Source organism: Phalacrocorax aristotelis, chromosome 2 (assembly GCF_949628215.1).
Source record: "Phalacrocorax aristotelis chromosome 2, bGulAri2.1, whole genome shotgun sequence".
NCBI classification, from domain to species: domain Eukaryota; kingdom Metazoa; phylum Chordata; class Aves; order Suliformes; family Phalacrocoracidae; genus Phalacrocorax; species Phalacrocorax aristotelis.
The window spans coordinates 49,105,726-49,132,661 of NC_134277.1; the positions used below are offsets into that span (position 1 = coordinate 49,105,726).

General features: G+C 47.0%; 1 protein-coding gene across 1 annotated transcript; it reads right to left on the reverse strand.

The window, feature by feature from the left end:
* Nucleotides 1-12,541: 12,541 nt before the first annotated feature.
* Nucleotides 12,542-21,094, reverse strand: CLEC3B (C-type lectin domain family 3 member B). The gene is made up of 3 exons (XM_075083455.1): nt 20,772-21,094; nt 15,867-15,965; nt 12,542-14,530 (listed from the first exon to the last, which is right to left on the reverse strand). Exons 1-3 carry the CDS (start codon nt 20,875-20,877, stop codon nt 14,130-14,132), a joined length of 606 nt encoding a protein of 201 aa, XP_074939556.1. The 5' UTR covers nt 20,878-21,094; the 3' UTR covers nt 12,542-14,129.
* Nucleotides 21,095-26,936: the final 5,842 nt, after the last annotated feature.

Sequence of the window (26,936 nt, forward strand, 5' to 3'; positions counted from 1 at the left end):
GCTATTAATTGCTGTTTTTAAAGGCATGTATTTAGATTGTTGGGGAGAAGGGTTATAAAATTTGAAGCTTTCAATTTAAAAATAAATGGTTCAACGGCTTCTCGGTAGGATTGTGATGGTTAACTTACACCCAACTGACACATACAATTAAATTCCAAATCAATTTATTTTCAGGGATAATAGCACAAAAGTACACTTTATGGCTAGTCCTTTGGCCCAGAAGAGACCCTTACAAAAATGTGTGAAGCCCTTTTTTGTTCTAAATTGAAGTGCATGGAATCTGTACATACTGACTGCATTCTCACTTTATTTTTTTTATTTATTTTGAGGCAAGTTGAACACTCTTAGAAAATGATGTTTGAAATCCTCACTACTGAGGATGCCCCAGTAATTGCTGGGAATAGATCCTAGGCTGAATTAGTCAATCTATTCTTGGAAGGCCCAGGAAACTGAGCAAAGATTGTCTAGTTCCTGGGCCCTCTCCAAGATTGCCACTGTATATGAATGTAAATGGAAGTACTTATTTGGATCTTCACTGAGATTGTGCCATCCTGGAGTAGTTACTGTGCAGTGGTCTTTATCTGAAAATGAAAATTTCGAAGTCTGGTTAACCATTAATTGAAAGGTGGGGTTCTGTAGGAGGACAGCAGTTCAGAAACTCCTTGCCAGAATGTTATTTGCTTTTGAAGAGCAGAGAGAAGTGGAGGGTTTTGTTGCCCAAAGCAGCAAAGCTGAGAAGATACTACTTCTTGCTGCTTGGACTTCAGTCTGTGAGATTTGGACAATCTTAATCTATCGAAACCCTCAGTAATTGCTTTATTTTTAAGCATATATGTAAATAGCCTAGTGCATTTTCCAGATAACCCAAGAGCCAAATTACTACTCTTTGGATTAGAGCAAAATTTGTAGAGCATGAGTAAGAAATGAAAAAAAATTGTTTTTGTTGTTGTTGACACTAGATTAATGTTGAGACTTCAATTCCTTGACCGGGGAGGGGAGGGGGTGGAAATCTTGTTACTCTGAAGAAACTACCTGGGATACCTGTGAGTGAGATAAAGAATAAATTTAAAGTATGTGAATGTTGTTGGGGGTAGGGAGGAAGCAAAATGCTGAATAACCCTTATCTATGTGCACATCTTCACCAGCCAGCGTTTAAGTGTGAGCTGCAGTGTACACAAAGATGGAAGCAGATCTGTCTCCCCAAAAACTCGGAAGCTAGAAAAATAAAAAGGCATTCCTTTAGTATAAATGGCTCTCTGCATCCACCTTAGTGATTGATTTATTTGCTAATGTATAGCTTCCCAGTAATTACATAAGCATGGGTTACCTAATTCTTTTTGAAACTGAGGAATTCTGGTGTCGAAAATGGATCCAGCCTGGAGGAAGGGACATTTCTTTTACAGGGAATTAGAAACTTCTGGCACATTGTTTCAGCAACATAAATGAAACATGGCAAACTGCTTCAATTAGTAACACTCCTAAAATATGAAAGGGTGGGGGTTTTTTGTGATTTGAGCTGCATCTATCTCTTGTATTAAAGAATTGCTACACTGCTGCACACAAGCCAGGCTTTACACTATGTGGCAAATGAATCTTCAAAAACTGAAGGAACTGCTTTGTTTCTTGCTACATTTGTGTGTGTTTTTTATATAGATATGTGTTTTTATCCTGGTACAACTGCTAAAGCCACTCATAGCTGTAGAAAGAGTGCCACGATGCATCCTGTCAAAGATGTTCCTACAGAGCAATGCTCCATCAGCACACAGCACCTTTTTAGACACAAGGCTAGGAAAGTGGCCTCACTTTCTGAAAGGACTTTTCTCAGGAGACAATGAGGGGAAAAGTTCTGGTGATGTTCTGTCATCTTTGCAGCAAAACTTCAGATTTTTTTCTAACCAGAAATGATTTGATTTCAGAAAGTATTATTTAGAAGAAACAAAATGTTCCATGTAATGTCTGTATTCCTTTTGTTAGATGTCATTGTCAGCATAAAGCTGAACTTTGGTATTGCTCACCAAGGAGAATGTCTGTCCTACACAGGCACGTGCAAATCTGTGCTGGAGGGAACGGTGGCTGCTGGAGTGGTGGAGGAGAGTGCTGCATGCCTCCCCTCCCATCAAGGGAGAGAAAGAATGAAAGGGAGTGTGAGAGGGACAAAGTTTGCTAAATGCGACTGATTTCAGGCGAGCTGAGCCCTAGTGAGCAAAAGGCATTTACAGGCCTCCTTAGATGTATTTAATTTCTTCTGGAGGCTTTTTGTTCTGAGGCCTTTTATTTTTTTTTCCCCCCAAACGTAGGAATAGAGGGCAAGTGTGTGAGAGGTGCAAAAAGAGCTTCAGGGTGCTTCAGGGTGCATCAGGGACCCTGCAACAACTTCAACCTACCTGCTGTTTTTCCCAGCAAGGGTTAAATATTTGTTTTTACTGCAGTACTTCCACAGCCACAGCCCCTTCATGAAACCAATTGACTCTGAAACCTATTTCTTCCTGAGGCGTGCTGGGCCTGACGTGTCTCCATCAGTCAGCCAGGGCATCGCATCTGCTGTTGTATGTGACTTTTTCTTCCAGAAATGCAGAAGTTTGAAGTGGCCTTAGGCCTCCTGGTAGCAGGGGGTGTTGGAGCTCTTCCATGGGCTTTTACCACTCAACCTGACCTTTTCCCCAATATTTATCAAAGGCCTTTGGAGTGATAGGTGCTCATTTCTGAACATGACTTGAGGCCACCACTGGTGCCTGCTGAGGTCAGAAAGGCTGCGTCCTCCAGTGGAGCGGTTTGGCTAAATCCTGGGAGAGGTGAGGGGATGTTCCCATTTCAGGGGGTACCTCCTCAGATGGAACAGGGGCAGGTTTGGGTGCTCCTTTTTCTCAGGAGCCCTGGGCATCGTTTTTCCTGAAGGTGTTATTAGGATATCCTGAACCTTTGCCACTTGCCACTGCATTAAAAATATCCCTGCCTTTGATCTTTATTTTAAGGGGTGGAAAATGACAGACAGAGCCCATACAGACAGCTTCTTCCCTATATGAGATTAGTCATGGCCAGGCATTTATTAAGTACATGTGTATAAATCTAGTTTTCCGCACAGAAGAACCTGGCCTTAAGTGAGATTCTCCACTTGGTCTCAGGAGTATGATCTGCAGGCTCCTAAGCCTAATTGCTTTAGCATCTGCTTCAAATTTATCATTGCAAATGCTTTTTATTTAGAAGGGTTTTTTAAATTAAGAGAAGCAAATTAATGGTGTGTTTCTCCTCTCAAAGCGATACTTTAATTGCTGGGTTCTGGAAAAAGTAACTCAAAACCAAAAATGCATAGATGTTGTTTTGTGACATACAACGGACTATGAAGCTAAATAATGATTTGTAATGAGGTAAAAACGACTGCCTTAGTTTAAGCTGCTAAGCAGAGTTTTGTTCATACTAAACTGCTCGTTTGCACTTTGAGCATGAGTACACGAGGTTCTCAACTTCAGACACCTGCACACCCACCAGTGCCTTCTCACACTGTAGAAACTTTTGAGTTACACTACTTACAAAAGTAATGCATCTTCTGATCTTGTCAGAAGTGAGGACTTTTTAAAGATAAATGCTGGGATGTTTTTGTATAAGAATAATCTTTGTAGTAAGATGCAAATCCAAAAGCTTGAATCTTTACTGATTTCATGTTCCCACAGTAAATTAAAACTGTTCTACTTCCTGCCAAATCAAACCTGTTCAGTTACTTGGTAATTACTTCCACAACGTAATGCTTTACCCATTCAAAAGCTTGAAAAGGTTAATATGCTTTCCCTTTATTTGTTTCCTTAAGTTAATGATAGTATGTTTGGTTTTTTATTTAATAAATGGTAAACCTAAAAAGTAAGCAAAGGCATAATGAAATCTTCTAGTGTGACTGCTCTGTGACTATTTTATAGCTTAGTCTTTCAGAGCAATTAAAAAAAAAAAAGGCAGCAAGCCCTTGCATCTTCCTCTCTCATTTCTTTTCTTCGGGTTAATGGAGATCAAGTTTCTAAGTATCTTACACCAGCCTAGCAAAGCATACAGGTTCATATATATGTCTAATGTTCTAGAAGACAAATGTCAAACATCTGAGTAAAATGGGCAATTATATATATACTTGTATGTTCTGATATCTTATTTTTGGCTGATTGGTTCTGCAGGTCAAATTTCTACACGTTCTCATTAGGTTTTGGTGGCCACGCATCTGGGTCAAAGGATGAGGTACAGCTTCAGCTGAAAAGAGATGCTGGATTTCTGTGACAATGCTTCCCGATACTACTCATGGGACATGAGTCTTAAGGAATCTATGCCTGGGTTATAGCTGGAAAGGTAGCACTGCTGGAACTAAGGCAACTCAACCTGGAGGGGTTGAACCATATGTCAATTAAGTTGCTCCAAGCACTGACTGAAAGGTGAATTTTTGTCATCATCCCCTCTTTTCTACTGCTGTATTTTCATGTCTTTTCTTCCCCTCTCCCTGCAATCCCAGTCAGCCAAATTCAAGACAGAAGTTTTCAGAAAGCATAGGTGAATGTCCTCTATGAGATTTGCACCAAGCAACCAGTGGCTGGGGTGAAATACTTCTAACCTCTGCCTACAACAGAGTTGTTATTCCAGCCACCCCTGAACCTGCTTGCTTTACCTGAGTTAAAAATACCTATGCTGTCTCAGCCTCCCTTCCCTCTCGCTGGAGATATTACAGCAAAGCTGCTGGGTGAGGTTTGCTACAGCAAGGTGCCCTGGCTTTCCGGTCACAAAGGTGCTTCAGAGTTGAATGTAGTGGCAGTACTTGAAGTAATTGTTTACATCTCTAATAGCTGGAGGAGTACTTGGGAAAACATTAATACAGGTAGGAGAAACTCAAATTAGTTTGGAAACTATCGCTTCTCTTGATGTGAATGACTTTGGTGTTTAGTTGGATATTACTCATATGAAAAGTGTGCAGAATGATAAGCCAGGTCCATGAATGGTACAACAAATCACATCTCTACCACTAACCAAGATATACTTCACAAAATCTGTAATTGCTTCACTAACAGTGACCATAGTAAAAATGTCTCCACCAATTCACACTTTGCTTTAGGTGACGATTCTGGCTTTCTGTCACTAGGGAACAACACAGAGGATCTGTTCCCATTCCTGCTACCTTGAAGTAGAAAAAGATGATGGGAATAATGCACCCCTCTTCTTTAGAATTTGTCTGATTTGAGGTTTAGATACCAGTTTTAACTTTAATCACTAAGGGGAAACTTATCCCTTATTCTCAGGGTGGATATTTTCCTGTATCCTACTGAGATTTAAGCCTTTCTTGAGGGTCAATGTGAGGCTAGGCTGTACACTTGTCCTCACCTTGGTCCCACCAAAGCCAGGGGAAAAAAGATTGCCACCCATAGAAACAGCCCCTCAACAGCCTATCCTAGATACAGAGGCAGTTTTTAGTAGCTTGTTTCCTTGATTTATTTCTAATACATAGAAATCAAATGTGAATGCCCATCAGGTGGATGCCACCTGACTAATGTGGGAAGAGGGAATGGATCTCAAATTTGAAACTCCCCATGGGATGGGGCAGTGGGAAATTAAAAAGAATTGCTTCCCTGAGAGCCAAGCTCACGGAGAGGCTGAATGACTAAGAGCTTGTGCTGTGCCATCAGCAGTTTCTGATCAGGATGCTCGGATTGCTGGGTTTCAAAGGGGTGCTGCAAAAACAAAGGGCACATGGAATCAAGTTACTTAATATGGCAAGCAGTAGCTGCTAATGAGTTTGGGGGATGCATTTTTTCTCCTCACACTTGGTAATAATGGCTTATGTTCAATGCAGAATTTTGGGGTATTTCTTGTTGATAATAAATAATCTATGCCAAACTTTGCATTGTCTCATGTGATTGTCGTGAGGACACAGACACAAGAGTAGGATCCTGTTTGCTGTGGCAGGAGCTGTGCATGAAGCTTTCTCTGTTCCTGGGAAATCACAACCACCTCTCCTTCCTGCCAATGTCCTGGAGATGCAGTCGGTAGGCAGGCTGTGCTGGGCTTTTGTGGATGATGAGGACCAAGTGTGCTGCCCCTGGCCATGCCTAAGCCAGCCATTTGCTTTTGATGGTGTTAGTTGAAGTTAGTACCCCTCTGACTACTAAGTCTCTGCTCCTAGCCATGATATTTAGTTAAATCACTTCCTGCCTAACTGGCAGAATATCTTTAGATAACTTGATACAACAGTAGAAACATGAGATATTTCCTCCATCAACATCGATAGCGCACTCTAACTAGGGACCCTAACCCACCCTTTGGGTTTTGGGTGAGAAACTGGTCACAGCTGGGGAAGGCGAGGGAGGGAGTAGGAGCTCCTCTGCACAGCCAGAGAGTGTGTTCCTGCTTGGGTGATTAAATTTCACCCTTTTCCACAGAGCTGCTGATATAATAACATTTGCTGCGGTTACTGCTGCTGTTATGCTTGTAGCAAGTACACTAACCCTGCTATGAAATTACTGGTACAGCTAATGCATGATGATATAATGGAAGAAGGGTGTTGAGTCAAGGTTTCCAGGCAACCTTAATTTTTACATTTTCCTGATTTATTTTTTTTTTTAACCAGGGCTTTACAGCTTTGTTATATCTTACTTTGTGTGTGCATGCATTGTCTTTTGTTGTGCAGGATTCAAACCTGAAGTCCCATAACTGTGGTGTCCATAATAGGTGCTCTCTGCATCATGATCACAGCCCTAACACGGGCACCTCTGGTCCTGCCTCGTCCCAGCCTGTGCCTTTAAACTGGCTCCCCACAGCAATGCTTACACAGCCTGGGCACCTTTCCTGATGAATAAAAAGCATTGACATCTATCTCTGGGACCGTGACCATGGCAAAGGGCTGGAACATAGACGTTATGACCTGGTAGTTTAAATTTTCCCTCCTCTATGGCAAAGCTGGATTTTTCCGGCAGCCCTGCTAAGAGCAGCTGGGAAATGAGTTGATCGGAACTTGTTCATGACACGGGCAGGAGGTGAGAGGCACTGGCTGCTGTGGTCCCTGCCTGTTTTATCTGCCTGGGAAGGCTTGAATTTAACTGTGAACTGTGTTCCCAGACCAAGTATGGCTTAAGACTCCAGGCATGTGTAATTCCTTGTTACTTCTGTTAGCTGAAATGCCAGTGCTGCACTTGAGCCCCTCAGCACTAAACATCTCAGCTGGCTCCATGCTGTGGGGATGTGGCTGAAGAAGTAGCGGGATTGCTGCAAAATGACGCGTGCAGATAAGCTCTGGCATGCCGCAGTTCCCGCGGATGGGTAACTGATGTGCAGATTGGGAAACAGATTACATGTGGGGCTTTAGTAGACAGCTTTTATGCTACTTCAAGTCCTTGTGCCTGGAACAACCAACTTTAATCTGCAAGGAGTGGGGATTCAGGGCATTGGGAAAGGGGAAGGAGAGCAGGAAAGGAGTGGTGTCCTTGGCCCCACAGCTGGCAGACACTGCTGCTCCACAGTGGGAGGTGAGAGATGGGTGATCGTAAGGCAATATCTTGGCACCTTGGGCTCTGCCTCAGACCTCTGTATGAGCTAAAGCAAGATAGCTGCCACCTCTGTGTCCTTCTCCCCTAAGGCTGGAGGAAGGAAGTGGGTTGGCTTCTCAGTTTTCCTGTGCCGTGGGGCCACCCATCTGCTCCAGGGATTTCAGCAATGGCCAACATGCTCCATTGTGCAATAACTGGAAAAGGAAGAAACGGAGTGGTAGATGTCCCAGGAGGGCCTGGCAGCTTATGGAAACCTCTCATTAATCCCCAAATAGGAGGGAAGCAACAAAATTATCTTGCCCCTCATACAGCCAGTTCCTGAGACCCAAGACTGCGATTTTCTATGGACCTCTGGGGTCATCCGGGCCCCCTGATTAGGATGAGAAGCAAAGGCTGAATCTTTGCTTTTCGGTGCATGCACTGCTCACTACAGTTTGGCCTCCAGAACTGCCTGCTCTCTTTTTAATCACTTGATAAAAGCCATGAGGTGGTTTTATATCTGGCTGTGGATACTATCTCCATGTGGAGTTCCAGCAGGCTTAAAAACAGGTTTCTTGTTTATGCCGACATAACAATTCCTGCGAATGTCTTAAGAGAAGGAAAAATTCTCAGTAATGATTATTTTTGTTTGTTTTCAAGCTTTCCACATTTTATATGTAAGGTGGTTTTTTTTTTCCCCCAGGACCATGCCTTCAGGTTTGCTCATCACCTTCCAGTGTTACACTACAATTACTTTCTGTGTTTGCGGCTCTTTTTGGTGCATACATTTTAATTTAGGAATAAAAAGGACTGATTGTTGTTCTGCTTCATCTTTCAAAGCAAGTTCGGTTTCTAGGCTGTGTAGAAAACTGCCAGTCACTTGCTGTAGGTACATAGCACCCCACCCACACAGCGCCTTCTAAGTCCTCACTCTTCAATGGAGCCAATTGTTTAACCGTGTTTATAACCAGTGCTATTTCTGGAACATTTCCTAAAATATGGGTGGTTTAAAGTCTGCCTGCTTGAGCGTTTGGCTTTCTGCTCTGACATACTGTAGAACAAAGCTGTGTCCAGTCGGGATTTGAGTGTCTCCAACGTTGGAGACTCCACAGCCTCTCTGGGAAACCTGTGCCAGGGTCTGACCACATTCAAAGGAAAAAGATTTCTGTTCTGTTTAAGCAGGTTTTCTTGTATTTCAGTTTGTGCCTGTGGCTCTGTTTTCTCTACCCATCCCCATCAGGCATTTATACATGTGGATAAGACCCCCTGAGCCTTCTCTTCTCCAGGCTGAGCAGTACCTGCTCTCGGACAACAGCTGTCCCAATCCCTTCATCATCTTTGTGGCCCTTCACTATGCTCACTCCAGCAAGTCTGTGTCCTCACCCTGTATTTGGAAAGTCCAAAACTGGACCTTGTGCCCTAGATGTGGCCTCCCTGGTCCTGAGAAACACAGAAATGGGGTACAATTACTGAATGCCTGAGACCTTGCTTGTGGGATCCCTGTTGATGGGTGTGATAGAAATAAGCATTCCTATTACTGCGGTGGGAAACTAAGCTGGCCTCAGGGTATTTCTGCAAAGCAGTAGGTGGTGTAGGTTTTATTTCCCCTCTTGCATTTTCTTTCATAAGATGATGTGTTTCCCAAACAGTGTTTTCTAAACATAGCTTCTTGAGATGTGTTCTTCATTGCCAGCCTGCACGGTTGGGAAGAGGCTTGTGTGTTTTGTTCTCTTCAACGGGCTCAAGGTTAGCTTTCTAACAGGGCTGAAGCGAAAGCAAATATTTTCCACAATTAGCAGTTGGCCTCAACTCGTGGCAGCAGAGACATGTGCGGGTTTTTTGTCTCCTTCCTGGGTTGAGGCTGAATGTTGAGAGTGCAGAGCTGGTTAGTGAGCGCCCAGGCTGCAGGTGTGGGGCGCCTTGTGGTCACCACCAGCACCGATGACCTGACCCTCTAGTATGACCATGTGTGCAGGAGGTTGCAGGGAGGTGAGGCAGCCACCAACCTGTTTGCACAGAGCAGGACAGACAGGTGAGGCTGCTGGGTGTGAGCAATGGCTAAGGTGTTTGTGATTTTGTTTTTAGTTGTATTTGCAACAGCCCCCAGCTGTTACCTTTGGATCCCCTCTGGGTACATATAAACTGGAGATACTTTTGGATGGTGTTAGGGAATAAAGGACTATCTCTGTGTACACTGTAGTCTGATATTCTCTCATTCCCTGCTTTATCTTCTACCCCCAAGGAGATTATTTTTATGCTCTCCATCAGTGTAGAGACCTCCAACTGCTTTACATTTATGCTCCCAGCAGTTGTTTGGCTTATCCTAGCTTGCTGGTCCTCACAGATCTGTGTTCCTTCCCTGCCTATGGTGGCTTATGAGCTGGAGAAATGTAACTTCAATGTAGTTTTTTTTAATTATTATTTGCAAAAGGAGAGACTGAGAGGTCAGGTCCTGAAGTGGGGTTCGGTGCTTACATTGGAGCAGGACCAAACAGTAAAGCCTATAGGAATAACAAGGCTCAGTGGTGCAGGGGTAGAAGTGCTCCTTCCCTTTTGAGGTGCATCCTACTGATGGTCTTGTCCCAGAGGCAGAGGTGAGAAGTGCCTTCCCCTTGGGGAAGCAGAAGTGTTTGGGAGCTGTTCCTAGCAAAAGATGATGGGGAGAGACTACATCTCTCCCCAGGGTGAGAGACTCGGGTCTGAGTAGCCCCCAGGCTGAGCGGACAGGCGCAAGGAGCAGAGGCACGGGGTTGGGTTGCTTGTTCTGACTGTGAATTTTCTCCCTTACTCTGCTTGGGGTCCTTTTCCCATGTCACCAAACTCATTTGATCTGAATTTACTCAGGACTGCTAAGGATCGAGTCCCACAAAAATGTTCGAGGCTCAAAACAAGCTTTTGGCTTGTGATTCCCAAATTCTTACCCACCTTTTCCTACCTGCCCTTTTTACTGACGAAGCTGAAAGCAATCTGGCTGCTGGCCAGGGCGCTGACGTGTGTTGGCAGTGTGCTGTTCTGGCCCTAGCTCAGAGGGATACTTCAGAAACGTTTTAACCATTTTACTTTTAACCATTTGGTCCTTTGCCTGTACTTCAGGACCTTGGTGAACTGGGGTCAGAGCAAGTGGTTGGGTAGCTTAGCGTAGCTCTACTGAAGTTGGCCGTGGATGGCATAGTGCTTTCTGTGGGCTCACCCAGTAAATTTTCTTCTTTTCTTTGCATAAATATATGCACATTTTAGGTTTCCTCTGCTGTGTTACAAAGCCACAGGCAGCTGAGTGGTGCCATCAAGCAGCACAAGATCTTACACAACATCTCCTATTTTAATAACATGATGTTAATTTGAGATTGCAGGCATCACAGTACATTGATCGTTTCCACATTTATTTTTCTTGGGGAAGAGTTGAGGTTTCTTTCCATTAGGCTGCATGCCTTTGGTTGAGACTACACTTTGAGGACAGCAGATGTTCTTCTCTGGCTTGAGTGCCAAAAAGATTTGATAGAAGATCAAAAAAGTGATGCTTGTCCCAGCCCCCAGCAGATGGACCCCATATGCTCTAGGCAGTTCCTATTGGGCCATACTGGAGTGGGGGCAGCCAGCATCCCCTGTTCAACCCCTACACCCTGGCATTCACTGTGAGCACAAACCGCAGGGCTGGCCACAAACAAATAAAAAAAAGAGTGCTGTGGTAAGCAAGGATGAGGATTCTTCCAGAATTCCTTTTTCTTTGGTTTTTCAAAAGAAAAGTTGTAGTTTATAATATACCATAAGAAGAAACATATAGAAAAATATTAATATCATAAATGCAACCCTGCAGCTGCAGGGTCAGTTTTGGCATCCTGGGTCCAACAAATAGGGCAGAAGCAAAGCCACCCCTTCCCTGCACTCCTTCCAGCTTCAGAAGAGAAAAGCATCTATGTGTTGGCAGGAGTGTAGCTATGTGAAAATAGAGCGCAAGACAGATACAAGCAAGAAATCTGCTGAGGGCAGCTTAGTATTGTCTAGATTTTTGACAGATGGACTGCTTAATGACCCTCCTGGGAAGACTGTTTGGCATCAATCTCCATGGCTGTTTTTCAGATTCGCACTCCATGCAGAGAGATGGTTTGGCTACGGCAACCGCATCCTCCCCAAAGCTCAGCATCGCCAGGGTTTGTGGCATCCACAGTGCCCCTCTTCAGTTCCTGGGCTCCCATAAAAGCCCTCTGTTTATTTCTCTGACCACACATTTGTGTTTTAAGACCCTGTGGTTTATGACCACTCAGGATCAAAGCCAGCAACACTGCCGGCTTTGCTGCTTTGCACTCACTTATTTCAAAATATGGAGGGATCATCTGCCAAGGGAACTAGAGAGTTTATACTGAGACAAGCGGGCTTGTAGGGTGTAACCGTGGCCTACAGCAGAGTGTCTTGGAAACATTCAGGACCAGGGCCCAGAGTCTGTGAAGGGCTGTCGTCTTGTGCAAAAGAGACCTAATTTCACATGCAGTTCTGCAGCAGTTGAAACCTCACAGAATGGTGTGGAGCACTGGCTTCTTCGTGTATGGTCTTCTCTCCTTCGCGGGATGCTGAGGAGGAGCACAAGGAGGGAGAAGTCGTCACCACCTCAGTGAGGGAAGGAGAGGGATGCTTAGTGCTGCTGCAGCTCTGCTTGTTGTGGAGGAGGTGGGAGGCAGCCTGGGAAGTGCTGGCTCCACACTGGGACCTGAGGTGCCACCTCCCCCGGCACCGCTACCATTGCCAAATGGGGGTGAGGGAAGAACTTTTCTTCTGGGTTGGCTTGTATTTTGGAGTGACATTTCCCAGCAGCAAGAGGAGGGGAAGAAGGAAATCTTATTTGCCTATAAAAGGATTCCCTGCCTGTATCCCACGTGTGGCATGTGACTGGGATGATAAGGGGCAGAGGGTGGAAATCCTATAAACCATATCCCCGGGAGGGAGGCCCTCGCTTTCTGCTTTTCCCCTCTGCATTTGATAACTGTGACCCTCTGACAGGTCCCTGGAGCTGCTCTGAAGAGAAATGCAGGAGAAGAAAGCACTTCAATCACACTGATGCAACTCCATTCCTTCAGCAAGCTAGATATATATTTTTATTTTTATAGTCATTTGAACAGCGGCAAGTTTGGCAATAGTGACAGCCTCGGAAGTGTGCACTCTGCATTTGTGTGTGTGTATCTTTCGATCCCTCCAGCTTGGCTCTCCCACTCAGTGTCTTGGAATACCCACGATCATGCTGTTTTTAAACAAAGCAGCAAATTGAAATACCTCTTCCATGGGCTCCCCAAGAGAATCATGTCTTGACACCCCCAACCTGGCAGCACAGGAGATGTGGCCCGAACTGGAGGGGTTATTACCAAGCATTGAGCTGCAAAGAACTGCTGATACCTTTCAACCAATAGCCAGAAAATCAGTGTCAGCAAAGCTTCATTAGGCCGTTGGGGTGACCTGCACTTCTTTCCCATCGTTGCTGTTTGTTTCAATTGGTTTTTTTCTTTAACTGATTTCTCAGCAAAAAAAAAATTACTGAGGTCAGACCTTCAGCTGGGCATGACTTTAGTAACACTCAGCAGACTTATGTTTGCTGAGGACTGTGCCTGGACCAACAAAGACTAGAGTATTTCAGCTGGGTTTCCAACACTAAAATAGGTCAGATGATTCCTAAAGCTGCTAAAGTGAGTTGTCCTGGGGTTCATTTTCAAGAGACGCTTGGTTTTTATATGGCAGCATATTCCCTAATAGCATTACATTTCTATCATTTACCTAATACTTTCATCTTCTGTTTCTAATAATATATTTGATGTTGTAAGTCATTCCTGCTTCCTCTGTGATACTGAAGAATAAATAAAGCTTCTGACGGGATTTTTTTTAAAAAAGATCTGGCAATGGGTCTAGTTCTCCCACTGAAATCAGTGAAACACTGGCTTCTGACTGATGAGAAAAGGACCAACAAAATGGGGAATGCTTCTGGAAAGGACGCCCCCTTTCTCAGTAAGTCAACCCATGCCTAGTACTTGCTAATTCATTCATGCACGTAGTTGGATGAGTTGGACAACCCATTGAACAGCTGGTACTCAGCCAGTAAGCCCGATTGTATCTCTCAACACAAAGCAGATGTAACTCCCTCTGCTCGTTGAGACAGCACCTCGATCCCCAGCAGCCTGAATCGGGGTGCTGTGAGGGAGAAGTAGCTCAATCCTGTGTGCCTCACTACCAGGGCTTATGGCAAACCAAAACAGGAGAAGAAAGCGGGAACTAGCTTTGCTGGTGTCCCAACAAAGCTCAGCCAGATGGGAGAGGACAAGGCAGAGCAACAGTCCCAGGCAGCCAAGGTGGCTGTTCGCAAGGTTGGACTGCTGCACTGGTTCTTTGCCGAAACAACCGAGCTGTCCTAATAAATTCCCTGTGTAAAAAAATATACCTATAAATCGTGCCTTAGTAAGAATGATGCAGCTGCTAACAGGGCTGGATGTGGCCAAACAAAATGCTCTAACGCTCTCTAATCCAATACTGAGCCGTGACGACTTTCTCTGCAAAGTGTGACTCTACTTGAACATGTGCACATGTGGATGCATACGTACATGTACACATACACATACCTATTGCTTTATAATCCTGCTGCCAAAGGGGGTGGGCAGGGGGGAGACCCTGCTGCTACACGATCATGAACTGGCAGACGTAGGGCAGCTGGTCTTTGCACCTCTTGTCGAACCACTTGCCGACCGCGGCCCCCGACAAGGCTGCGCAGTTTTCCAGCTTGCCACCATCTGGCTGGGTGGTGATTTCGGTCTCCCAGTTCTTGTAGCGGACGGGGCCGCCCGTCATGTCAACCCACTTGCCCTCTGCCGCCATGTCGTTGAGGCCCAGCCAGATCTCCACCTCGGAGCCGATGCTCTTGCGCATGTAGTCATAGAGGGCATCATTCTCCTCCCCGTTCTGGGGGGTGCTAAGCGTGCCTCCCTGTGAGATGCAGTTTTCGCTGGCCTCGTGGTATGTCTTCGTCTCCAAAAATGCAAGAAAGCATTTTAGGTGAATTTTGGTGCCTTTCAGGCAAACTGAGTGGTTACCACATGAACAGAACAAAAAGACAGAAAGGGAGTTGGTTTTAAAACAGCGCCCAGGAAGAGACAGCAGCAGCAAATGCAGCAGCCAAACTACCAACTTCATTTCCTAGGCTGTGCAACGACTCTTGGCGGCACGGGAGTCCCAGGAGCCCTCTCCCTCCCATGCAGGGCACGGCTGCGGGGATATGCTGTCCCCATCTGCAAACCTCCAGGAAAAATAGACCTCACGGTGCCCCTGTCACCCTCCTGCACTCTGCTGCTGCCAGAACAGAGGCAGAGCACGATCCTCCTACCCCTTCCCCTCACCTCACTCTTCCCCAGCTGCTGCTACACTTTCTCTGATGAGTTTGGTGGAGGTGAAGTTTGTGGTGGGCGCTGCCGGGTGTTGGAGTGTTTTTGGAAAAAAGTCTGCAATTTCAATTCAATCATCTTAATTATGCATGCATGAGAAAAACGTCTTTTTTAATCAGCTTTGATCAGAACTGTTGTACTTGCATAGCTTGAGGTCTTCAGAGGAAATTTCTGCTTGCCTCTGATTTTATTGTTAACAATAGCAATTTTTTTTAAGCTCTAAACCCTGAAAGTGCAGGGTGCTGTAGTACTGTAACCAAACAATAAGTAATCAGAGACACGCATTAATATCCAAACCAGTGAATGTGAGCTTGGAACTAAAGCCTTGATTTTGCTTCTGTTCCTTTTCTTTTAAGGAGAAAAATGCTCCTTAACTTGCATTTTAATCTCATTTCTCTTTCATGTTTTGCAACTCTCTCTCCCATTGGTGTCAGTGGAGTTTGCACAGAATAACTGTGGAGCATGGCTGGAAGATGGACATTTTAGGGCTGTCCTCTGTATGTGTTCAATGAAGCATGGTGGGACTGACCTCCATGAGGTTCCCTGGGCAATACCGTGGTATGTACAACAGACCATGTCACCATTTCACTGGGGTTCAGACAGAAGAGTAAGCTATGTTTGACTGAAGTACAGAATAATCTGTTACCCATCCCTCTGATTCATAAAGGAAAATGAACATCTGGCTCAGTGTCACAGAAATATCCACAGCTTTACAAATGGGAAGCTCTATCACATAAAGAGGGGGGGCCATATGCTGCACAACACGTCATTGACTGCTTGAGGAGCTTCATCTGCCTGGAGGAATTGCAGTGAGCCCACACTTTGCTTTGATCCCCCAATCTCTCTCCCTGTGACAGACGCCTTGTTGCAGGGATCTTGGGCATCTCTTGTTGAAGTGTGTGGGGCACTTGTACCTGCTTTATAAGCAGCTCCTCTCTCAAAGCAAAAGCCAGGCCTTCTTTAGCAAGTCCTTTACCTGTCTGGAGTGCTTGCTTTTCCTTCAGTAGAGCAACTTCTTGAGAGATGTTGTCAATCATGGCCTTCAGGTCTTCAATAATTTTGAGGATCACACCATCTGTTGGCGAAACCGGGGAGGGGCATAAACATTGGCTGCATCCCCTGGCGAGGCAACCAAAGCTGTTCCTACCACCAAAACTCCCTGGGTTTCCGTCATCAGAGAAAGACAAACAAAAGGGATCTGCAAAATCAACGCCTGTGCCCTTGCACATCCATCAGAGTGAGCATTTGCTCATAGCCTGGTTCTACCAGGAACCCGGTTTTCCCAGTCGGGGTTTCGGGGCTTCACACCCTGTAGGTCTTTGTGGGGCGGTGGTCTCCCCTGGGGCTGCTACTGCAGCACTGGGGATGGGAATGCATGCAGGAATGTTGCAAGGTGTAGGCTCATCTCTAGAGCCCCTATGTAGGGCACTAGCCTGGGGTGGTGCTGCACTGGGGTCAAGCTCCCAAAATGCAAGAGGCCACCGTATGATGCTGCCCATCCTAAGCAGGAGTCCTGCCACACTTGACTGTTTTGTGGGGAACTTAAAGCTGCTGCTGAATAGGATTTATTGTTTGGTTTGGTTTGTTGTTTTTTTAATGCCTCAAAAACATGCCCTGTCTCTCTCCCTTCACTGCACATCCTGGCTTTCCTTAAAAACCCTAACGCATGATTTTTCTCTGCATGCACTCCCTGCTGTGCTCCCATGTTAATCTGCTCACATGGGTGCATTGGCAGGAAAGCGCTTTGCTCACCAGGCTGATGCTCAGCAGGAAGGGGCTGGATGGGCTGCAGTACCTCCACTATGTCTGCCCCTGCACCATCAGCACCCCCAGCCCTCAGTACACCAACCATGCCATCCTTCAGGCCAGCACAGATGCCTCTGCCCTGCCTCTGCCTTCAGCATCCCCAGTGCAGGTACCCCAAAACTGGCCAGAGCTGCCATGAGAAGATGCTTCCTTGGCTGGGGAGTTCGTTGCAGCCTGCCACTAAAGCCTACATCTTGCTAGGTGTGTTGCTTCTGCAACAGCTCCAAACAACTATTCATTGGTACTTGGATTTCTCCTGTCTAGGAGCAAAAAAACTGTTGTGCCTTGGAGGTGGTGGGACATCAGGCACTGAGGTGTTTGTGTTCATTACACTAGCTCTACTATTGCTTTACCTTGCCTGCCATAAGCATCTGGTAGTCATCATGGAGTGAAAGGAAAGGAGACAATTTGCCCATGCACACAGTAGGACAGGCCTCCTCGAGGGTCAAGGAGATGGGGAGCCGAGGCACGAAGCCAGGTACGTGGGGAAGCAGCTTGGATGAGGACCAAAACCACCAGCCCAGAGATTACATGGTGCCATGAATAGGAGAAGCCAGACACATCAGGAGGAGGGCGTTAAGCTGCTTTACTCATTGCTCAATTAACTTTAATGGGTTCACTTAACACTGAGGGACTAGTTATTATTTTGGTGTCTTTGATGAAAACACTTCATGGTAAACAGCTAATTGATGCTTTTTTTTTTTTCCATGCAAGCCTCCCTTGCAGCAGAACAAATGTCCCTTAAGTTTAAATAACATCCAAGGGCCATGGCAGGGCACTGCTAATGAGTCTTGCTGCATTAGCTCCTTACGTTATTCTGGCCAGGTTTGCAGTGGGTTCCTGTCTAGAGGATCCCCATCACCCAAGGTGGACACGGCTCCTTTATAACTACCTAGGCACCCTGTCCCTTTTCACCACCTGGTTTCCAAGCCCTGGGCCACAAGATGTGCCTGCAGCAGCGCATTCATTGGGATGTTGCAGGGAGAACCAGGAGTGGTTAATTTGCACCTCAGCTACAAAGCAAGTACCGCAGCTACATCACCAAACGTCGAGTTTTCTATTCTATTGCCAGAGGTTTTTGTCTCTGCACTGTTATTTCCTCAGGGCTCACCTCCTGAAGCCCGTGATCAAGGCTATTACAGCTGGGGTTTGCTGCAACCGAAGCCAGCGTGGGGGCTTCCAATGCTGCCCATGGGAGCTGGAGCGGCTAACCGTGAGCAGCAGGATTAAGTGCAGGCAGAGGCGAGATGAAAAGGAGACACACAGAAGGATGTGGATCACAAGAGTCTGTTGGCTTGAAAGCCTGGCCAGTAATGTACTTAATGCTGTAAATGGGAGCTCTTGCCCATTTTCTTTGTTCTAATTATATGCTGAATAACAACCAAATCCATCTGGACTTCCTTTTGATTATTTAACTATTCCTATATGAAATTTGGATGTGTACCTGGGTTGCTTAGCTTTGCCTGGGCAGGCACAGTCTGGTTTGTTCCTATCTGAACAGGTTTCTGTCCCCCGGCAGGGCGAGCATTGCTCTGGTTCTCAATGTCTGTCATCAAACCTCCCTGGCCATTGGTATTTCTTCTGACACCAGGCATTTCCCTGAATGTCCCAGCCAGAAAAGTCAGGTCCCATATTGCAGTCTGTCCCTAGATCAGAGGAGGGGACTGAACACACCTACACTGAGGTTATATCAGTGTAAATGTTCACAGGCATTTTCTGGGAGCAGCACCCAGATTTCAAGATTAATTGGGAATTTTGGGCAGCCTCAGGAGTGATGCCCACATCAGCCCCTGATTCAACCCATTGATTTAAGCATCCAGACTCACATGGCTGGCTTCAATTACCTTAAAAACACGAGAGCTACACAAAGATGTTCCCTCCTTAGCCCCAAGCACTCCACTGTGACTAGGACCAAGGGGAGCCCCCCCCCAGGGCTGGCAGGTCCCCAGCCTGGACCCCTGAGCTGGGGGTACCATCACTCCCTCCCTGGGCAGGGCTGTCATCACCCGCCACGGCTCCCACTTCCCCTGAGCACCCTTCTGAGTGAGAGCCCCCACGGCCGCCTGAGATGGGCAAATCCCATCTGCCCCTCAAGACACCAGGGTTCAGGGAGAGTTTGCTAAACTGCTGTGTCTGGGAAAATCACTGGAGAGCAATTTGAGGGGAAAAAAAACCCAAGAGCAGGCAAAGTGAATATGCTAGCTCAGCATTTTCTAAATGCTATGGTTTAGCTTTTTCATGTTGAAACAGCACCATTTTTGTTCTGAAGCAGGTCCAAATGTAAGCACTAATTACAAAAAAAAAAAAAAAAAGAAAAACCAAAACAAAAGGAAAAAAACAAATAAAAGAAAAAAAGAAAAAGCTTGGCTCGAATCACCATTTTCTTTTCTAACATTTGTGGTTTGGCTGTGCAGATTAAAAAAAAATAAATCCAGCCAAACACCCCAACCCCCCAGTGGCTTCAACCCTGCCCGGCCCTCCCCAGCAAAGGGCAGGGGGTGAGCTGGGAGAGGGGGGCGCTGGGGGCCTCGGATGTGGATGGGGATGGGATGGGGCCATCCTGCCCTCACTCAGGACAGGAGCGGCTGAGCCCCTGGCCCCCGCGGTGGGTGGGCAGGCAGGCTTGGATGTGGTGAGGGGCTGGGGGCAAAGAGCCTCGCTGGGGATACTTAGTGCTTTCCTCCCTCTTTCCCCACCCCGCGGTGTTGGTAAAAATCAGAAAAAGTTAACCAAGAAATACTGGAAGTTTCCAGTAAAGCTGACCCGCTGCAGGACTGGATGTGACTGGCCAAAAACTGCCAAGTTTGGATTTTTTTTTTCTTTTCCCCAAAGAAAACTTGACCTCTCCTTTGAAAAGAAACTCTGAAGCTCTCAGGAAAAATTGCCAGCTGTTTCAGATGGCTTGATTTGCAGAAAAAAGGTGTTTCCCCCTCCCCTCTGAAAAATGTGTTTATAGCAGAACCCAATTTTCCTGTCAAGAAGGCAACTTCTCTCACCTGCTTGTCACCAATGGGTTACAAACAGCCGTTCCTGTGACATGGAGAGAAAGATAAGATTTCTCTCTCCTGGAACATCCAGTAAGTGCAATGCATGTATGTACCCTATACCAGCCCAAGGAGGTATTTTTGCTCTAGAAACCGGCCACAGACATGGAACAAGCAGCTACACAGTGGTTTCATGGAAAGATCTAATGAGAGAAAAAGGAAAAATTTCACAAGGATGGGACCAGATGAAAATAGCCACCGGGTGAGTGCAGAGAGCAGCCTGGCCAAATGAATTCCTGGGATAGTTCTTCCTTGCTCCCCATTTCATCCCAAGCAGCCAAGCGCCTGCCAGAAGCGGTCCCAGCCCACGCAACTGCAGCTGGACACATCAGGCAGGCTGGCTCACACGCCGCTGGGCTGCAACACAAGCCGCTTCCTTACCTGCCTTCTATAATTAATGTGCATTGAGTCTGAGGGAGAAAGGATGGGTTAGTAGCAAAAAAAAAGAAGGAAAAAAAAATAAAGACCACTAGGGAAAAGAAAACTTGGGCATCTTTTTGTGTGCATTGCCCTCTGGTAAGCCTAAGTAGCTGGAGCTCATGTACGGCTTGACATACAGCCGGGGCAAGTGTTTTAAAATGAAGATCCATGCTGATATTTAATGGATTATATATTATCTGCCTACTCTTCTCCATATCTACAACAGTAGTCTTTCATCTGCCATTTACTTGCTTCTGAAAAATCAGTAAGGGGGGTAGGAGTCATAGAAAGGGATATTTTAGTAGAGGAAAAATTTGGGGTGATCCTTAAGAGACACAGAAAGTACGTTCCCCTCTGAAGTTCAGACCAAGCTGACCCATCAGAGTTATTCAAGGTAGGAAACCGCCAAAAACTTCAGTTTCCTCACTATTTTACAGAAGGGCTATGCAATCGTTCCGACAGTGAGGAAGAACATAGACTTTATTAAGTTTTTCGATGCTTTAAAAAAGTTTCATTAAAGCACTGTTAAATGCCCAGAAGACGAGGGCGACTTCATCCCACCCCCAAGCCCTGCCAGGTTTCCTTGCTGGGAAGGTGCCGCTGCTCCTTACCTTTCTTGGAAGCTGCTGCCTTTTGCTGGACTTTGGCATTTTGCTGGCTGGAGACCTGGGTGAGGGAGAGAAGGCAGAGGAGCAGGCAGGCTCCCCGGAGCGCCATGCCGCTGCCGTCGGACGCCGGGCGGAGGTGGAGCAGCTCTGCTCTGTCCTCAGACAGCTGGCTTAACACCGGCTTGAATCAGAAATGGCTGTCCCAGAAGGCTGCCCGCTGAGCCCCAGCCAGAGGCAGCCTCCAGGCCCAGGGGGGGCTCAGGCAGCTCGGGCCAAGGCTGAAAACATCCCAGCAGGTTTCCATTTCTTAGCATGCTGCTTGTTTTTGTTTAAAAAAAAAAAAAAGGAATTAATCTACTGAAAGTCTGCTAAGCTAAACAGAAGGAAAGGCTGTGGAATTATTTCCTGCGGCTTTTAGTAAAATATCACCGGTTTGATCTCATGTGTCAGTGACAGCAATGATGATGTGAGGTGTGAAACGGAGTCTGGGTGGCCGAGGGAATAGAGGGGGTGCCAGCCTGCCTGGGTGGCCCCTTTGTGGGGCTGCCTCTGAGGGACGCTATGAGCACCGGCAGCAGTGGAGCATGTGGGGGGCCTCAGCACCTCAGCCCCCACCGCGGCAAGATGCAAGGCCCTGCATGGAGATTTCTGGTTTATCCCCACTGCGAGGGGCTGCTGCAATCCCCCAGCCCAAGCGCGGCCGCAGTGGGCACAGAGGGTTTTTTTCTTCTAGAGCAGTCCTTGCTTGAAGTGGAGGACAGCTCTTACACCTCAAAAAACCAGCTCCACCGTGGCCTTGGCAGGGTTGTCCTGCCATCATTGCCTCTCTGCGACAGGTGAGACTGTGCCTCATGCCACCTCTTCCCAGCGCTGCATTGAGTCCCCTGTGGAAGGTGACCCTCCCTGGGGGGATGGGAGGCAGGTGCTGGGCAGCCCTGCCTGCTGCAGGCAGAGCCATCCCATGAGAGCCAGCCACTTCCTCCCCTCTGCCCTGGCAGTGATTTCTTGTTTGCCCTTAAAGAGCCACAATTTGGGGGTAGCTTCCAGCACAATAGGTTTGGACCTCTACTTTTGGGACTCCCCCCTCCAAAAGGGGGTGTGCTATGCACGGCAGCCCTGTGGTGTGTGTAGCAGTGCTTTTGCTCTTGCCCAGCTCCCAAATTTACATTGCAGGTTAAGGCTTCGGTCTGTGCCCATGTGGGGCAGCTTGGTGGCACCCCCTTCGGCTGTGGGATCTGCCTTGGGCTGCAGGGCAGCAGGGGCTGGCCCGACGTTCGTCCCCCTCTTCCTTGCACCGACGGCTGTGGCAGAGGTGGCTCCCAGCCTTGGGCCTGAATTGCCGGTTCTGGGACAGTTCCAGCGTACATCACTCTTATAGCAAGTCCCATCCTCAAGGGTGAGGACAGCTGTGTTGGCCACACTGTCCCATACCCCTATGGCAATTTTGCAAGGACTGGGGTGGTCAGTGCTGTGGGGATGCCTGGCAGCAGCATCGCATGGGGACCTCAGAGGCGCCTGCCTGGGCAGCACTGTCCAGCGGAAGCAAGACTCCTTTGGTGGCAAATGCATCCCCACCACCAGAACATGCAGTGGCTTCACATGCTTTTGGTTTTCCGAAACCTCTTTTGGTTCTGTAGCATAGGAAACCTAACAGCAACTCCAGGGGTTTTAACCAAAGCAGAGGGCTACTCATCGTGTTGCTTTTTAACCCTTTCCATTGCCCTGGCTGGGAGCTGGAGCTGTTTCAGCTCTGCCTCACCCCATCAGGCAGCAGAGAAAGATCTCAGCCTCTACACCTTTGAACAGAAAGTGATCTGAAAAGGGGCCATGTTTTGGCAGGCCTGGGCAAAAACATGGATGAAAAAAGCTGGGAAGATGTTTGACTTCCTACTGCAGATGTCCCACTAAACGGAAGGCTGCTCCATCTCCATACCAAGTGCATTGTATCCACCTGGCGCTGGACAGCTTCCCTTCATCCTCTGGCAGTACTCATACCTTTGAGAGTCAAAATCTACAGGTGCTCTTTGCACTTAAAAATCCTGGCATGGACCAGGGTTGGTAAATTCAAAGTATCTCATGGCCAGGTCTGTCAAAGCACTGAAATGCCTCATGAGGCACGGCAGCTCTGAAAGCTGGTTGATGCTTCACGCGCATGGCCCTGCAGGGAGGCTGAGTACATCGGGGGTCTTCCCTGGGGCCACCCAAGTGGTTAGGCAACCAAAAATAGATATTTAGGTGTTCACTCAGTTTTGAGAATGTTCAAGCTTCTAAATATCCCAGAACACTAACAATTATGATTAGCTGGGCTTGGGATGGGGGAACACATCCCACAAAAAGCCATTTTCCCACAAGTACCCCTCGCAGGGATCCATCCTGACTTCAGCACAGCCCAGCTGCTCCAAGGGCAGCCCTGCAGCCTAAGCAAAGACCACTGCCTCATCTTTTGGGTGCTGGGTTGTTCAGTGGCTGCAGCACAAGTGGGTCAGTCTTTCCTGCAGAAGCAACAGGAACCCTTGGGCAAGTGAAGGTAATTCACGTAGAGAGAGGGGAGGACGGTCAAGCATTTTGAAGAACGAAGTACTCCGAACATCAGCCATCAATCTTAAATCTTTTCTGAAAAATTAAGGCAAGATGCCACCCAGCACAATGTGAACTTCTGGAGTCACAGGAGTGTAAAAGGTCCAAGATAAAAAAGGGGTGTGGCTGGAAAAAGAGCTGCCATTGATTTAGTTTGGCTATAACTGTGTTACCCTGCCTCGCACTTTGGCTGAATAAGGAAAACCCTACCCTTACATGCTACCTGAATAGAGCTCCTTTGCAGTCCAAACTTTTGAAGCCAAGGAAGAATGGGTTTGATTTTCACTCCCCTTTCCCACACACACAGCCCCACTCTGATTTAAGACAGAGAATATAAATTTTGGGGATTTACCATTCTCCTGCCTGGACTATCCCAAAACAGGATGGAGCCAAAGAGATGCCAGATACCTACATATGCATATATGCTCCCTTCTCTTGACACTTGAGTAGCACTGACCTATCCAAAACACTTATGGTAACTCAGCACCTCCCAGTTTTCCTTGGCTCCAGATTTGCTCGCCTGCCTTTGCTTTGATTCATGTCCTGCCACGCTCCCTTTGCGGCTACACATGAAATAGATGGCTCTGGTGTGGAGTCTGATGGTAATCACTAAGCACAGGTTTCTGGGTGGCTCAGACCTGCCGGAGCATTGCATTTCTCTGACTCCCCAGCTGAAACGAGAAGGGCAGGGCTGCTTTTGGTTAGCCCCTCTCTGAGGGTGAAGGTCCCCATCCTGAAGATCTGCAACAAAGGGGGCCTCTCCCTGTGCCAGCCAGCAGGTCGTGTGCTAAATGCCACTGTAATTTTTATTGAAAAAGAGAAAAATGAAAATAAGCAGACTTAAAAAGCCTGTCTCCGTCTGTAACACCTATTCACAGGGGGCTTTGCTGCAATTCTGCCTCATGTAAGCTGAAAAAATTAATCCCTGACACCATAAAGGCTCATGAACCCACCCAGCAAGTTGAAGTGTTGCTGCAATAGGTCCCAAACAGGGACGCGATGGGGAAGGGCCACTTAAAAGCTGTAACACCCTTGCATGTACCAAGGCCACCCCCTGCCTGGGCTCCTGCTGAAGTCCAGGGCTGCAGTTCCAGTTAAATAACAGGGCTACCAATGGTCCTCTGTAAGTAGGCTCTTTGGGCAGATATGCTTTTGAGATCCCAATGATTCATGCTTTTTATGTATAGGAGGCATGGGAGGTGGGTAGAGGTAATCATTTTTATTAGATGAACTAATAGAGCTGGAAGACTGCAGCAAGCTTTTGGCCACACGACCCCTTCCCCTTTAGGGCTGAAAGGGAAGAAGCAAATGTCAGAGCTGAGGAGCAACAGCTGGGAGGCTCATTAGGCATGTGTAGCCCATGGGAGAGCAAGGGTGCAGACACCAGAGGAAAGAGAGCAACAGCTGATTCATGGAAGGGTTAATGAGTAGCAGAAAGGCTGTAATTATGCCAAGACACCAGGCTTTTGTCCATGATTTTTTTTTTAATTTGTACCATTATGGATTTTACTTCCCGGTAAAAGCACTTTACTCCCTGTTTCAAGCCTGGTCTCCTGGTCAGACAGACAGTAGAGCTCCTGTTAGCTGTAAGGAAACTGGTTTGAGATGAGAAGACAGTAGAACGTTTGCTTATGGAAACTGTCCCAGGGCTGCTGGGAAGCACTCAGAAAAGTTTACGTGGCTTTGGGAAACCCAGTAAGTAGGCTATGATGCTGAATTTGGAAGGCTTTCCATTAGCGAAACAGTGGCTGGAATAAGCCCATGAAAGGAAGCTGGATGCTCCTGGCAATGATGTGGACCTCTGATTTCGTGCCCAGCTAGGCAAGGAAATGGGCAGCGAGATCAGAGGCTATTTTGACTGAGCTCCTAGGAAATGAGCAGGTACTGCCAAGCCAAGAAATGAGGCAGCGCCACTGCACAATGTCTGGAAAGTGGCAGGGTGGACTAGATAACAGTATTCACATGGTTGTTATCAAGATAGGCAATTATCAGTCCTGGCTTTTCAAGGCTAAGTTACCAGTTCAGAGGCAGACCACCACAACACCAAACAATTCTTGCTCTTTGCCTGCAGTCCCCCTCCTCTGGGAAGGCTCCTACCTCCCCCACTGGTGCTGGCAGCAGGAATGCAAAGGGGAGACCCAGAAGCATCTTTACATGTTGAGCTATGCTTGACGCAGGGCTGGGGCAGCAGGCAGGGTTTCATACCTCTGCTGCCTTCACCGAGTCCACTCTGCAGGGGGAGGACCCGCGTCTCCGTGGCACCGCAGTAACCTCGAAGAGGAACAGGAGAGAAACAGTGGTGGACAGCAAAAAACATGCTGCAAGGAAGTGGGGCTAACAGAAGAAAATCTCTGATATTAATTAGCCGCTGCCCAAACTCATGTTGGCATCGTTCCTGACTTCCACCAGCATAAACAACATCAGAACAGGTTAAAATGGAAAGAGCCAAATCTATGGATCATTGTTTTTGTGACCAATCGAGAAGAAATGCGATAATAGCTCAGGAAAGGGCGGTTTTCGTAAAGACAATGATGGGGAAAACCAAGGAGTCAGCACTTTGCCAAAACGTTATCCCCAGCACCAACTTCAGGAAATTGGCTCTGAGCCTATATAGGGAGCCTTCTCATCACAGCCCATGGGAAGCATGTCTCACATCCCTACCCCATGTTCACCAAGGGTCACAGGACAGAAGGATCTGTGCTGAGAGATCCTCTGGCCTTAAACCAGACCAACATGCGGAGAACTTGAGTTGAAGGGCTATCCGCTGCTCAAAATCCTCCTATTTCCAAAAGGAGTGACACCAAAGGACTCACCCTCCCTTCTGCTTGGAGCATGCAGCTCCCGGGGGCTAGGGGTAAATCTGTCTTCACTCCTTTGCTTTTCTGCGTGTCATCCACGTCCTAAAGTCCAACCAGCCAAAGGAAAACTGTAGTCAAGCGTCTAAACCTAACACCAAAACTCTGGAGAAATTCCCAATTGTGTAGGATTGCTGAGCAGGCTGCACAAAACCAACTGTCTTGGCATCAGCTCAAGTGAAGTCACCATTGAAATGAAAGTCAGTATTTTAGGACTGGCAGGCAGACAGCGGTTCTGCCAGCTTATGATCTTGTTGCATGTCATTCTCGCTTTGAGCGATTAGTTTGCTTTCATATGGCTACGGATGCTGAATTCTGGATTGTAAGTGAATTTCAGCATCATCCTTATAAACTTCTTAATTTTTTCAATTTAGAGAAAAGGTGGTGTGATCAGACAGCAGGAAGAAAGCAATCCATACCCTTGAAAAGCCTCATCACATTAAAGTTGGTCTCTCTCCAGGGGGAAAGGAGAGAAGCAGGACTTAAATCGTGACTTTGCAACCCATAGGTTTCCATCCCTAGAAATATCAAAACTTACCGTTTGCCAAAACACGGTGAGAACACGTGGTGAGAGAGCTCCTCTGGAAGGAAGGCCCTGCAGGCTGGTGGCTCCGACTACCTCCAATGTCCAAGCACAACTGGCTCGGCTGCAGTCCCTGCCATGCCAGCTGGGTGGAGGAGGGCCTCTGTACATTGGAAAGCAGCTGATATTTCATTTCCTTTTTCCACTCCTAAG

Bases quoted from the DNA above. Each gene is read 5' to 3' on its own strand.
- CLEC3B (XM_075083455.1), bottom strand. From the start codon at position 20,877: ATGGCGCTCCGGGGAGCCTGCCTGCTCCTCTGCCTTCTCTCCCTCACC. The intron at 15,966-20,771 runs GTAAGGAGCAGC...TTTCGCCAACAG, and splicing joins GGCAGCAGCTTCCAAGAAAG to ATGGTGTGATCCTCAAAATT. The intron at 14,531-15,866 runs GTAAAGGACTTG...GTAACCACTCAG, and splicing joins AAAGCAAGCACTCCAGACAG to TTTGCCTGAAAGGCACCAAA.